The sequence below is a fragment of the Hyla sarda genome, chromosome 3 (genome assembly GCF_029499605.1).
Source record: "Hyla sarda isolate aHylSar1 chromosome 3, aHylSar1.hap1, whole genome shotgun sequence".
Taxonomy (NCBI): Eukaryota; Metazoa; Chordata; class Amphibia; order Anura; family Hylidae; genus Hyla; species Hyla sarda.
This window is the reverse complement of record NC_079191.1, coordinates 96041745-96055160: the sequence shown is the minus strand read 5'-3', so window position 1 is coordinate 96055160 and position 13416 is coordinate 96041745. Positions and strand designations below refer to the sequence as shown.

The 13416-nt window shown below is 51.6% G+C and overlaps 1 protein-coding gene across 4 annotated transcripts in view; it reads right to left on the bottom strand.

Annotated features, from left to right (window-relative positions):
- Positions 1-13416, bottom strand: part of KIF1A (kinesin family member 1A) — a 331661-nt gene that overhangs the window by 128123 nt on the left and 190122 nt on the right. For all 4 annotated transcript variants that reach the window (XM_056564691.1, XM_056564693.1, XM_056564694.1 and 1 more), the window contains 3 exons: positions 2875-2952; positions 970-1035; positions 64-81 (listed from right to left, as the gene is read on the bottom strand). In XM_056564691.1, coding sequence (XP_056420666.1) covers positions 64-81; positions 970-1035; positions 2875-2952 — 162 coding nt within the window. The remainder of the gene's footprint in view (positions 1-63; positions 82-969; positions 1036-2874; positions 2953-13416) is intronic.

Sequence of the window (13416 nt, the reverse complement as noted above, 5' to 3'; positions counted from 1 at the left end):
TGTATGTCAAATTCACGTGACCCTTTCAGTTTATGTCTCTATATTAAGGAATCAAAATCTCACCTTATTGGTTCCAGAGTCCTGTGGAAAAAGAGATAATTTATATTAGATAAGAGTATAATTCAACTACATAATAGCACTCAATGCCAGTCTTCCAGCATCGAACTCTAACAAGATATTATTTTGTATTGGAAAGGGTATAGCTCCTAGAGATGACAGTATTATTTTTCACTTTTGTAAAGTTACATTTTGGAAGAGTTCATAAAAAGATATGAGAGCTTTGGAAAGTCTGCAATGGGACAACAAAAACTTAAACGGGTATTCCAGGCAAAAACATCTTATCCCCTATCGAAAGGATAGATAATAAGATGTCTGATCGCGGGGGGCTTCAGAGACGGGGACGTGACATCCCGCCACGCCCCCTCCATTCATTTCTATGGGAGGGGGCATAACGGCCACAACGCCCCCTCCCATAGACATGAATGGAGGGGGCATAACGTGATGTCACGTCCCCGTCTCGGAAGCCTGGCAGTTTCTGAAACTGCAGACGCAGCTACGCATAGAATGTGGGCTGCTGCAGGGAGATTGCGGGGGTCCTACATCTTATCCCCTATCCTTTCGATAGGGGATAAGATGTTTTTGCCTGGAATACCCCTTTAAGGGTACCGTATAAAAGAGTTCAGTTGTCAAAGCTAAATTTATTATAGAAAAGAAAAGGCTGAGGGACACTATAATACCTTTAAATATTTATGTCCATTTCCCCTATTAAAACCAATGCAATGATCATTTTTGTGGGAGGTTTTACAAATATAAAACGTTGAATGGTCTTTTTTTTTTTTTTTTTTTTTAACAAAAAAAAAAAGGGTCTTGCAATTGGCACTAATAATTCATGAACCCCAAAATCTTTTTAATCTAAGAATGTATAAAAAAGCAATTATAAACCCTGTTATATGGAATTGCATAGCTTACCATTTCAGCAAGTGCAGAAATCACTTTCCCCAAGGTCGTGAGGGACTTATTGATGTTTGCTCCTTCCTTTAAGTGAAGATAAAGAGATAGAAGAACAAGGAGTGAATAAAATATCATGCACAGTGCAGCATTTGCCATAAACAAAAAACATAAAGTGGAAGAAGAAATCTTTTTGTGCTCTTACGATTGTCATGAAAATATAGACGATTGATGATATCCTGGATTAGGGCTAATCAACTAGTTTTACTAAAAGTCTGCATATCTTAAACTGGAGGTCTCAACACAACACCAACAGTAAATGGAACATTTAATTTACTTTTCACAGACTATGAAGACCTACAGTGACCCCCGACCTACGATGGCCCCGACATACGATAATTTCAGCATACGATGGTCTCTCAGAGGCCATCGCATGTTGAAGGCAGCATCAACATACGATGCCTTTGTATGTCGGGGCCATCACATAAACTGCTAACCGTCAGCGCAGACTGCTTCAGCTGCCACCGGATAGCCGTTTACAGTGCCCCGTGTGGTCTGCTGACAATCACTTACCTGTCCTCGGGGCTCCGGCGTGTCCTCTTCAAGATCCTCTGCATCATCGGCGCTCTCCATCGTCGTCATCATGTCGATGCGCACGCCGTCCCGTCATCCAATAGGAGCGGCGTGCGTAGCGACGTGATGGCGGCGACGGAGAGCGAGGATGCCGTGGAAGCAGAGGCCTTGCTGGAGCGTCGGGGACACCTCGGGGACACGGTGACAGCAACAGAAGGCGACATCCAGGGCAGCGGTGACGGTCCGGAGCGGCAGGGACACGTGAGTATAACCTCCAATACTAGTGGTCTTCAACCTGCGGACCTCCAGATGTTGCAAAACTACAACTCCCAGCATGCCCAGACAGCCGTTGGCTGCTTCAGCTGCCACCGGATAGCCGTTTACAGTGCCCCGTGTGGTCCGCTGACAATCACTTACTTGTCCTCGGGGCTCCGGCGCATCCTCTTCAGGATCCTCTGCATCGTCGGCGCTCTCCATCGTCGTCATCACGTCGCTGCGCACGCCGTCCCGTCATCCAATAGGAGCGGCGTGCGTAGCGACGAGATGGCGGCGACAGAGAGCGAGGATGCCGGGGAAGCAGAGGCCTTGCCGGAGCGTCGGGGACACGGCGACAGCAACAGAAGGCGACATCCAGGGCAGCGGTGATGGTCCGGAGCGGCGGGGACACGTGAGTATAACCTCCAATACTAGTGGTCTTCAACCTGCGGACCTCCAGATGTTGCAAATCTACAACTCCCAGCATGCCCGGACAGCCGTTGGGTGTTGTAGTTTTGCAACATCTGGAGGTCCGCAGGTTGTAGACCACTGTCCTACACTTTACATTGCACGGATCCCTCAACATACGATGGTTTCAACAAACGATGGTCCATTTGGAACGGATTACCATCGTATGATGAGGGACCACTGTATTTACAGTTCATGAAGAATTATTACTTTTAGATCCACCACACTTCGGCACCAAAAACACGTGAAGGACCCCATTGACTTTAAAGTTGTGCATCTGGTTTCTGCCATGGTGTCTCTCATTGGTGAATTGGCATATTGCATTATTCTGCACAACTTTGTCCAGTATTTTAAATTAAACATGTGACGGAGGCACCAAGCAGAACCTCCAAAGTAGATGCAAAACAAGCCTAAAAGAAGATTTTAATTATTTTTTCTCTATAATTTAATTATAATTTACTAGACCATTTAATAGATCAAACAATAGACAACACATTTAGATTAAATAAATATTTATCCTATGTCTTAAATTTACAAGGTCTTCTATATCATTGAACCATAAACCATTTTACTGTGTATTTTATGTTAAAACATTTTTCAAACAACTTGAAGCATATCAAAGAGTCTCACTTTTAATCTTGTTCCTTTGGCTCCGGTGGAATCGGCTCTTTCACTTCCTGCAAGGTCCACAAGGCTAATTTTGCTAACCTGTGAAGGAGAAGGATACAATTTTCTGAACTAATATTAGCATAATACAATTTGTATCTTATTAGAGGCTCCTTCTAACACTGAACAAGTCAAGAATAGTTATCTGAGTGTCACGGTCTGCAAAATGACTTCCTTAGATTCTGCAGCACTAGTGCCGCCGCCTTAATGATATTTGATGACTAAGGCTTTATTAGCGGTCTCAATATATTCACTCTCAATTGCTACTATCTTCATATTTTAAGGATTATAAGAAGATGAGGCCTCAGTAGAGTTCAGTAAAAAAAAAAAAAAAAGACAGATGAAGCCTTTTGCCCACGAGCTCTGCATAATATTGTAATTTTTATTTTTAGGCAGAAGGGAGAGATAAAAGGATGGATGTAGAAAAAGAATGGGATGCAGAACAGATCTGATGTAGAGCTACAGCAGATATCCAAATCTGCCAGAAAAAATGAAAAACATCACCATATTTTTAAATATGTTTAACATAGTAATGGTACATTTTCTTAAATTGTACCTGTCATTAACAAAAACTTTTTATTTAATGTATTTAATACCATTATGTGTATATTTGTCATATACATTGAGTACATTTTTTTATTTTTTGGGGGGAGAAAAAATGCTGTACCTGCAGCTATTGCCTGTGTGTCTCTATACGGGAGACCAAATACAGGAAGTGAGGGCAGGACAAGCAGAGCTCTGTGCAGGTTCCTGCCTTGCCAATCATCCTGGTGCGTGAGCCCAGAGTGTGTCACAGAGCCTCAGTGTACCTAGCTCTGTTTGTCCTCACTGTACAGAGTCCTGCTTGTCCTCAGTGTACAGAGCCCTGCTTGTCCTCAGTGTACAGAGCCCTGCTTGTCCTCACTGTACAGAGTCCTGCTTGTCCTCAGTGTACAGAGCCCTGCTTGTCCTCAGTGTACAGAGCCCTGTTTGTCCTCAGTGTACAGAGTCCTGCTTGTCCTCAGTGTACAGAGCCCTGCTTGTCATCAGTGTACAGAGCCCTGCTTGTCCTCAGTGTACAGAGCCCTGCTTGTCCTCACTGTACAGAGTCCTGCTTGTCCTCAGTGTACAGAGCCCTGCTTGTCCTCAGTGTACAGAGCCCTGATTGTCCTCAGTGTACAGAGTCCTGCTTGTCCTCAGTGTACAGGGCCATGCTTGTCCTCAGTGTACAGGGCCCTGCTTGTCCTCAGTGTACAGAGCCCTGCTTGTCCTCAGTGTACAGAGCCCTGCTTGTCCTCAGTGTACAGATCCCCGCTTGTCCTCAGTGTACAGAGCCCCGCTTGTCCTCAGTGTACAGAGCCCCGCTTGTCCTCAGTGTACAGAGCCCCGTTTGTCCTCAGTGTACAGAGCCCTGCTTGTCCTCAGTGTACAGAGCCCTGCTTGTCCACAGTGTACAGAGCCCTGATTGTCCTCAGTGTACAGAGCCCTGATTGTCCTCAGTGTACAGAGCCCTGCTTGTACTCAGTATACAGAGCCCTGCTTGTCCTCAGTGCACAGAGTCCTGCTTGTCCTTAGTGTACAGAGCCCTGCTTGTCCTCAGTGTACAGAGCCCTGCTTGTCCTCAGTGTACAGAGCCCTGCTTGTCCTCAGTGTACAGAGCCATGCTTGTCCTCAGTGTACAGAGCCCCGCTTGTCCTCAGTGTACAGAGCCCCGCTTGTCCTCAGTGCACAGAGCCCTGCTTGTCCTCAGTGTACAGAGCCCTGATTGTCCTCAGTGCACAGAGCCCTGATTGTCCTCAGTGCACAGAGCCCTGCTTGTCCTCAGTGTACAGAGCCCTGATTGTCCTCAGTGTACAGAGCCCTGCTTGTCCTAACTGTACAGAGCCTGCTTGTCCTAACTGTACAGAGCCCTGCTTGTCCTCAGTGTACAGAGCCCTGATTGTCCTCAGTGTACAGAGCCCTGCTTGTCCTCAGTGCACAGAGCCCTGCTTGTCCTCAGCATACAGAGCCCTGCTTGTCCTCAGTGTACGGAGCCCTGCTTGTCCTCAGTGTACAGAGCCCTGCTTGTCCTCAGTGTACAGAGCCCTGCTTGTCCTCAGTATACAGAGCCCTGCTTGTCCTAAGTGTACAGAGCCCTGCTTGTCCTCAGTGTACAGAGTCCTGCTTGTCCTCAGTGTACAGGGCCCTGCTTGTCCTCAGTGTACAGGGCCCTGCTTGTCCTCAGTGTACAGAGCCCTGCTTGTCCTCAGTGTACAGAGCCCTGCTTGTCCTCAGTGTACAGATCCCCGCTTGTCCTCAGTGTACAGAGCCCCGCTTGTCCTCAGTGTACAGAGCCCCGCTTGTCCTCAGTGTACAGAGCCCCGTTTGTCCTCAGTGCACAGAGCCCTGCTTGTCCTCAGTGTACAGAGCCCTGCTTGTCCTCTGTGTACAGAGCCCTGCTTGTCCTCAGTGTACAGAGCCCGGATTGTCCTCAGTGTACAGAGCCCTGCTTGTCCTCAGTGTACAGAGCCCTGCTTGTCCACAGTGTACAGAGCCCTGATTGTCCTCAGTGTACAGAGCCCTGATTGTCCTCAGTGTACAGAGCCCTGCTTTTACTCAGTATACAGAGCCCTGCTTGTCCTCAGTGCACAGAGTCCTGCTTGTCCTTAGTGTACAGAGCCCTGCTTGTCCTCAGTGTACAGAGCCCTGCTTGTCCTCAGTGTAAAGAGCCCTGCTTGTCCTCAGTGTACAGAGCCATGCTTGTCCTCAGTGTACAGAGCCCCGCTTGTCCTCAGTGTACAGAGCCCCGCTTGTCCTCAGTGCACAGAGCCCTGCTTGTCCTCAGTGTACAGAGCCCTGATTGTCCTCAGTGCACAGAGCCCTGATTGTCCTCAGTGCACAGAGCCCTGCTTGTCCTCAGTGTACAGAGCCCTGATTGTCCTCAGTGTACAGAGCCCTGCTTGTCCTAACTGTACAGAGCCCTGCTTGTCCTAACTGTACAGAGCCCTGCTTGTCCTCAGTGTACAGAGCCCTGATTGTCCTCAGTGTACAGAGCCCTGCTTGTACTCAGTGTACAGAGCCCTGATTGTCCTCAGTGTACAGAGCCCTGCTTGTCCTCAGTGCACAGAGCCCTGCTTGTCCTCAGCGTACAGAGCCCTGCTTGTCCTCAGTGTACAGAGCCCTGCTTGTCCTCAGCGTACAGAGCCCTGCTTGTCCTCAGTGTACAGAGCCCTGCTTGTCCTAAGTGTACAGAGCCCTGCTTGTCCTCAGTGTACAGAGCCCTGCTTGTCCTCAGTGCACAGAGTCCTGCTTGTCCTTAGTGTACAGAGCCCTGCTTGTCCTCAGTGTACAGAGCCCTGCTTGTCCTCAGTGTAGAGCCCTGCTTGTCCTCAGTGTACAGAGCCCTGCTTATCCTCAGTGTACAGATCCCTGCTTGTCCTCAGTGTACAGAGCCCCGCTTGTCCTCAGTGTACAGAACCCCGCTTGTCCTCAGTGTACAGAACCCTGCTTGTCCTCAGTGTACAGAGCCCCCCTTGTCCTCAGTGTACAGAGCCCCGCTTGTCCTCAGTGTACAGAGCTCCGCTTTTCCTCAGTGCACAGAGCCCTGCTTGTCCTCAGTTCACAGAGCCCTGCTTTTCCTCAGTGTACAGAGCCCTGCTTGTCCTCTGTGTACAGAGCCCTGCTTGTCCTCAGTGTACAGAGCCCTGATTGTCCTCAGTGTAAAGAGCCCTGATTGTCCTCAGTGCATAGAGCCCTGCTTGTCCTCAGTGTACAGAGCCCTGATTGTCCTCAGTGCACAGAGCCCTGCTTGTCCTCAAAGCACAGAGCCCTGCTTGTCCTCAGTGTACAGAGCCCTGATTGTCCTCAGTGTACAGATCCCTGCTTGTCCTCAGTGTACAGAGCCCTGCTTGTCCTCAGTGCACAGAGCCCTGCTTGTCCTCAGCATACAGAGCCCTGCTTGAACTCAGTATACAGAGCCCTGCTTGTCCTCAGTGCACAGAGCCCTGCTTGTCCTCAGCATACAGAGCCCTGCTTGTCCTCAGTGTACAGAGCCCTGCTTGTCCTCAGTGTACAGAGCCCTGCTTGTCCTCAGTGTACAGAGCCCTGCTTGTCCTCAGTATACAGAGCCCTGCTTGTCCTCAGTGTACAGAGCCCTGCTTGTCCTCAGTGCACAGAGTCCTGCTTGTCCTTAGTGTACAGAGCCCTGCTTGTCCTCAGTGTACAGAGCCCTGCTTGTCCTCAGTTTACAGAGCCCTGCTTGTCCTCAGTGTACAGAGCCCTGCTTGTCCTAAGTGTACAGATCCCCGCTTGTCCTCAGTGTACAGAGCCCCACTTGTCCTCAGTGTACAGAGCCCCGCTTGTCCTCAGTGCACAGAGCCCTGCTTGTCCTCAGTGTACGGAGCCCTGCTTTTCCTCAGTGTACAGAGCCCTGCTTGTCCTCTGTGTACAGAGCCCTGCTTGTCCTCAGTGTACAGAGCCCTGATTGTCCTCAGTGTACAGAGCCCTGATTGTCCTCAGTGCACAGAGCCCTGCTTGTCCTCAGTGCACAGAGCCCTGCTTGTCCTCATTGTCCTCAGTGCACAGAGCCCTGCTTGTCCTCAGTGTAAAAAGCCCTGCTTGTCCTCAGTGTACAGAGCCCTGCTTGTCCTCGGTGTACAGAGCCATGCTTGTCCTCAGTGTAGAGAGTCCTGATTGTCCTCAGTGTACAGAGCCCTGCTTGTACTCAGTGTACAGAGCCCTGCTTGTCCTCAGTGTACAGAGCCCTGCTTGTCCTCAGTGCACAGAGCCCTGCTTGTCCTCAGCGCACAGAGCCCTGATTGTCCTCAGCATACAGAGCCCTGCTTGTCCTCAGTGTACAGAGCCCTGCTTGTCCTCAGTGTACAGAGCCCTGCTTGTCCTCAGTGTACAGAGCCCTGCTTGTCCTCAGTGTACAGAGCCCTGCTTGTCCTCAGTGTACAGAGCCCTGCTTGTCCTCAGTGTACAGAGCCCTGCTTGTCCTCAGTGTACAGAGCCCTGCTTGTCCTCAGTGTACAGAGCCCTGCTTGTCCTCAGTGTACAGATCCCCACTTGTCCTCAGTGTACAGAGCCCCGCTTGTCCTCAGTGTACAGAGCCCCGCTTGTCCTCAGTGTACAGAGCCCTGATTGTCCTCAGTGTACAGAGCCCTGCTTGTCCTCAGTGTACAGAGCCCTGCTTGTACTCAGTGTACAGAGCCCTGCTTGTCCTCAGTGTACAGAGCCCTGCTTGTCCTCAGTGTACAGAGCCCTGCTTGTCCTCAGTGTACAGAGCCCTGCTTGTCCTCAGTGCACAGAGCCCTGCTTGTCCTCAGCGCACAGAGCCCTGATTGTCCTCAGCATACAGAGCCCTGCTTGTCCTCAGTGTACAGAGCCCTGCTTGTCCTCAGTGTAGAGAGCCCTGCTTGTCCTCAGTATACAGACCCCTGCTTGTCCTCAGTGTACAGAGCCCTGCTTGTCCTCAGTGTACAGAGCCCTACTTGTCCTCAGTGTACAGAGCCCTGCTTGTCCTCAGTGTACAGAGCCCTGCTTGTCCTCAGTGTACAGAGCCCTGCTTGTCCTCAGTGTACAGATCCCCGCTTGTCCTCAGTGTACAGAGCCCCGCTTGTCCTCAGTGTACAGAGCCCCGCTTGTCCTCAGTGTACAGAGCCCTGTTTGTCCTCAGTGCACAGATCCCTGCTTGTCCTCTGTGTACAGAGCCCTGCTTGTCCTCAGTGTACAGAGCCCTGATTGTCCTCATTGTACAGAGCCCTGCTTGTCCTCAGTGCACAGAGCCCTGCTTGTCCTCAGTGTACAGAGCCCTGATTGTCCTCAGTGTACAGAGCCCTGCTTGTACTCAGTGTACAGAGCCCTGCTTGTCCTCAGTGTACAGAGCCCTGCTTGTCCTCAGTGTACAGAGCCCTGCTTGTCCTCAGTGTACAGATCCCCGCTTGTCCTCAGTGTACAGAGCCCCGCTTGTCCTCAGTGTACAGAGCCCCGCTTGTCCTCAGTGTACAGAGCCCCGTTTGTCCTCAGTGTACAGAGCCCTGTTTGTCCTCAGTGCACAGAGCCCTGCTTGTCCTCAGTGTACAGAGCCCTGCCTGTCCTCTGTGTACAGAGCCCTGCTTGTCCTCAGTGTACAGAGCCCTGATTGTCCTCATTGTACAGAGCCCTGCTTGTCCTCAGTGTACAGAGCCCTGATTGTCCTCAGTGTACAGAGCCCTGCTTGTCCTCAGTGCACAGAGCCCTGCTTGTCCTCAGCATACAGAGCCCTGCTTGTCCTCAGTGTACAGAGCCCTGCTTGTCCTCAGTGTACAGAGCCCTGCTTGTCCTCAGTATACAGAGCCCTGCTTGTCCTAAGTGTACAGAGCCCTGCTTGTCCTCAGTGTACAGAGCCCTGCTTGTCCTCGGTGCACAGAGTCCTGCTTGTCCTTAGTGTAGAGAGCCCTGCTTGTCCTCAGTGCACAGAGCCCTGCTTGTCCTCAGTGCACAGAGCCCTGATTGTCCTCAGCATACAGAGCCCTGCTTGTCCTCAGTGTACAGAGCCCTGCTTGTCCTCAGTGTAGAGAGCCCTGCTTGTCCTCAGTATACAGACCCCTGATTGTCCTCAGTGTACAGAGCCCTGATTGTCCTCAGTGTACAGAGCCTTGCTTGTCCTCAGTGTACAGAGCCCTGCTTGTCCTCAGTGTACAGAGCCCTGCTTGTCCTCAGTGTACAGAGCCCTGCTTCTCCTCATTGTACAGAGCCCTGCTTGTCCTCTGTGTACAGAGCCCTGCTTGTCCTCAGTGTACAGAGCCATGATTGTCCTCATTGTACAGAGCCCTGCTTGTCCTCAGTGCACAGAGCCCTGCTTGTCCTCAGTGTATAGAGCCCTGATTGTCCTCAGTGTACAGAGCCCTGCTTGTCCTCAGTGCACAGAGCCCTGCTTGTCCTCAGTATACAGAGCCCTGCTTGTCCTCAGTGCAATGAGCCCTGCTTGTCCTCAGTGTACAGAGCCCTGATTGTCCTCAGTGTACAGAGCCCTGCTTGTCCTCAGTGTACAGAGCCCTGCTTTTCCTAAGTGTACATAGCCCTGCTTGTCCACAGTGTACAGAGCCCTGCTTGTCCTCAGTGTACAGAGCCCTGATTGTCATCAGTGTACAGAGCCCTGCTTGTACTCAGTGTACAGAGCTCTGATTGTCCTCAGTGTACAGAGCCCTGCTTGTCCTCAGTGCACAGAGCCCTGCTTGTCCTCAGCATACAGAGCCCTGCTTGTCCTCAGTGTACAGAGCCCTGCTTGTCCTCAGTGTACAGAGCCCTGCTTGTCCTCAGTATACAGAGCCCTGCTTGTCCTAAGTGTACAGAGCCCTGCTTGTCCTCAGTGTACAGAGCCCTGCTTGTCCTCAGTGCACAGAGTCCTGCTTGTCCTTAGTGTAGAGAGCCCTGTTTGTCCTCAGTATACAGAGCCCTGCTTGTCCTCAGTGTACAGAGCCCTGCTTGTCCTCAGTGTACAGAGCCTTGCTTGTCCTCAGTGTACAGATCCCTGCTTGTCCTCAGTGTACAGAGCCCCGCTTGTCCTCAGTGTACAGAACCCCGCTTGTCCTCAGTGTACAGAGCCCCGCTTGTCCTCAGTGTACAGAGCCCCGCTTGTCCTCAGTGTACAGAGCCCCGCTTTTTCTCAGTGCACAGAGCTCTGCTTGTCCTCAGTACACATAGCCCTGCTTTTTCTTAGTGTACAGAGCCCTGCTTGTCCTCTGTTTACAGAGCCCTGCTTGTCCTCAGTGTACAGAGCCCTGATTGTCCTCAGTGTAAAGAGCCCTGATTGTCCTCAGTGCACAGAGCCCTGCTTGTCCTCAGTGTACAGAGCCCTGATTGTCCTCAGTGCAGAGAGCCCTGCTTGTCCTCAGTGCACAGAGCCCTGCTTGTCCTCAGCATACAGAGCCCTGCTTGTCCTCAGTGTACAGAGCCCTGCTTGTACTCAGTACACAGAGCCCTGATTGTCCTCAGTGTACAGAGCCCTGATTGTCCTCAGTGTACAGAGCCCTGATTGTCCTCAGTGCTCAGAGTCCTGCTTGTCCTTAGTGTACAGAGCCCTGCTTGTCCTCAGTGTACAGAGCCCTGCTTGTCCTCAGTGTACAGAGCCCTGCTTGTGCTCAGTGTACAGAGCCCTGCTTGTCCTAAGTGTACAGATCCCTGCTTGACCTCAGTGTACAGAGCCCCGCTTGTCCTCCGTGTACAGAGCCCCACTTGTCCTCAGTGCACAGAGCCCTGCTTGTCCTCAGTGTACAGAGCCCTGCTTTTCCTCAGTGTACAGAGCCCTGCTTGTCCTCAGTGCACAGAGCCCGGCTTGTCCACAGTGCACAGAGCCCTGCTTGTCCTCAGTGCACAGAGCCCTGCTTGTCCTCATTGTCCTCAGTGCACAGAGCCCTGCTTGTCCTCAGTGTACAGAGCCCTGCTTGTCCTCAGTGTACAGAGCCCTGCTTGTCCTCAGTGCACAGAGCCCTGCTTGTCCTCAGTGCACAGAGCCCTGATTGTCCTCAGTGTACAGAGCCCTGATTGTCCTCAGTGTACAGAGCCCTGCTTGTCCTCAGTGTACAGAGCCCTGCTTGTCCTCAGTGCACAGAGCCCTGCTTGTCCTCAGTGCACAGAGCCCTGATTGTCCTCAGCATACAGAGCCCTGCTTGTCCTCAGTGTACAGAGCCCTGATTGTCCTCAGTGTACAGAGCCCTGCTTGTCCTCAGTGTACAGAGCCCTGCTTGTCCTCAGTGTACAGAGCCCTGCTTGTCCCCAGCATACAGAGCCCTGCTTGTCCTCAGTGTACAGAGCCCTGCTTGTCCTCAGTGTACAGAGCCCTGCTTGTCCTCAGTAGACATAGCCCTGATTGTCCTCAGTGTACAGAGCCCTGCTTGTCCTCAGTGCACAGAGTCCTGCTTGTCCTTAGTGTACAGAGCCCTGCTTGTCCTCAGTGTACAGAGCCCTGCTTGTCCTCAGTGTACAGAGCCCTGCTTGTGCTCAGTGTACAGAGCCCTGCTTGTCCTAAGTGTACAGAGCCCTGCTTGTCCTCAGTGTACAGAGCCCCGCTTGTCCTCAGTGTACAGAGCCCCACTTGTCCTCAGTGCACAGAGCCCTGCTTGTCCTCAGTGTACAGAGCCCTGCTTTTCCTCAGTGTACAGAGCCCTGCTTGTCCTCAGTGCACAGAGCCCTGCTTGTCCTCAGTGCACAGAGCCCTGCTTGTCCTTAGTGCACAGAGCCCTGCTTGTCCTCATTGTCCTCAGTGTACAGAGCCCTGCTTGTCCTCAGTGTACAGAGCCCTGCTTGTCCTCAGTGTACAGAGCCCTGCTTGTCCTCAGTGTACAGAGCCCTGCTTGTCCTCAGTGTAGAGAGTCCTGATTGTCCTCAGTGTACAGAGCCCTGCTTGTACTCAGTGTACAGAGCCCTGCTTGTCCTCAGTGTACAGAGCCCTGCTTGTCCTCAGTGCACAGAGCCCTGCTTGTCCTCAGTGCACAGAGCCCTGATTGTCCTCAGCATACAGAGCCCTGCTTGTCCTCAGTGTACAGAGCCCTGCTTGTCCTCAGTGTAGAGAGCCCTGATTGTCCTCAGTATACAGACCCCTGATTGTTCTCAGTGTACAGAGCCCTGCTTGTCCTCAGTGTACAGAGCCCTGATTGTCCTCAGTGTACAGAGCCCTGATTGTCCTCAGCATACAGAGCCCTGCTTGTCCTCAGTGTACAGAGCCCTGCTTGTCCTCAGTGTAGAGAGCCCTGATTGTCCTCAGTATACAGACCCCTGATTGTTCTCAGTGTACAGAGCCCTGCTTGTCCTCAGTGTACAGAGCCCTGATTGTCCTCAGTGTACAGAGCCCTGCTTGTACTCAGTGTACAGAGCCCTGCTTGTCCTCAGTGTACAGAGCCCTGCTTGTCCTCAGTGCACAGAGCCCTGCTTGTACTCAGTGTACAGAGCCCTGCTTGTCCTCAGTGTACAGAGCCCTGCTTGTCCTCAGTGTACAGAGCCCTGCTTGTCCTCAGTGTACAGAGCCCTGCTTGTCCTCAGTGTACAGAGCCCTGCTTGTCCTCAGTGTACAGAGCCCTGCTTGTCCTCAGTGTACAGAGCCCTGCTTGTCCTCAGTGTACAGAGCCCTGATTGTCCTCAGTGTACAGAGCCCTGATTGTCCTCAGTGTACAGAGCCCTGCTTGTACTCAGTGTACAGAGCCCTGCTTGTCCTCAGTGTACAGAGCCCTGCTTGTCCTCAGTGCACAGAGCCCTGATTGTCCTCAGCATACAGAGCCCTGCTTGTCCTCAGTGTACAGAGCCCTGCTTGTCCTCAGTGTAGAGAGCCCTGCTTGTCCTCAGTATACAGACCCCTGATTGTCCTCAGTGTACAGAGCCCTGCTTGTCCTCAGTGTACAGAGCCCTGATTGTCCTCAGTGCACAGAGCCCTGCTTGTCCTCAGTGTACAGAACAGCAACGGTACGGGTTAACAACTGCCGTACTGGGCAACCACATATACATATAATAGTATTAGCTTCATAATATAAAAAGTTTTTTAATGACAGGTACACTTTAATACTTAGAAACTGG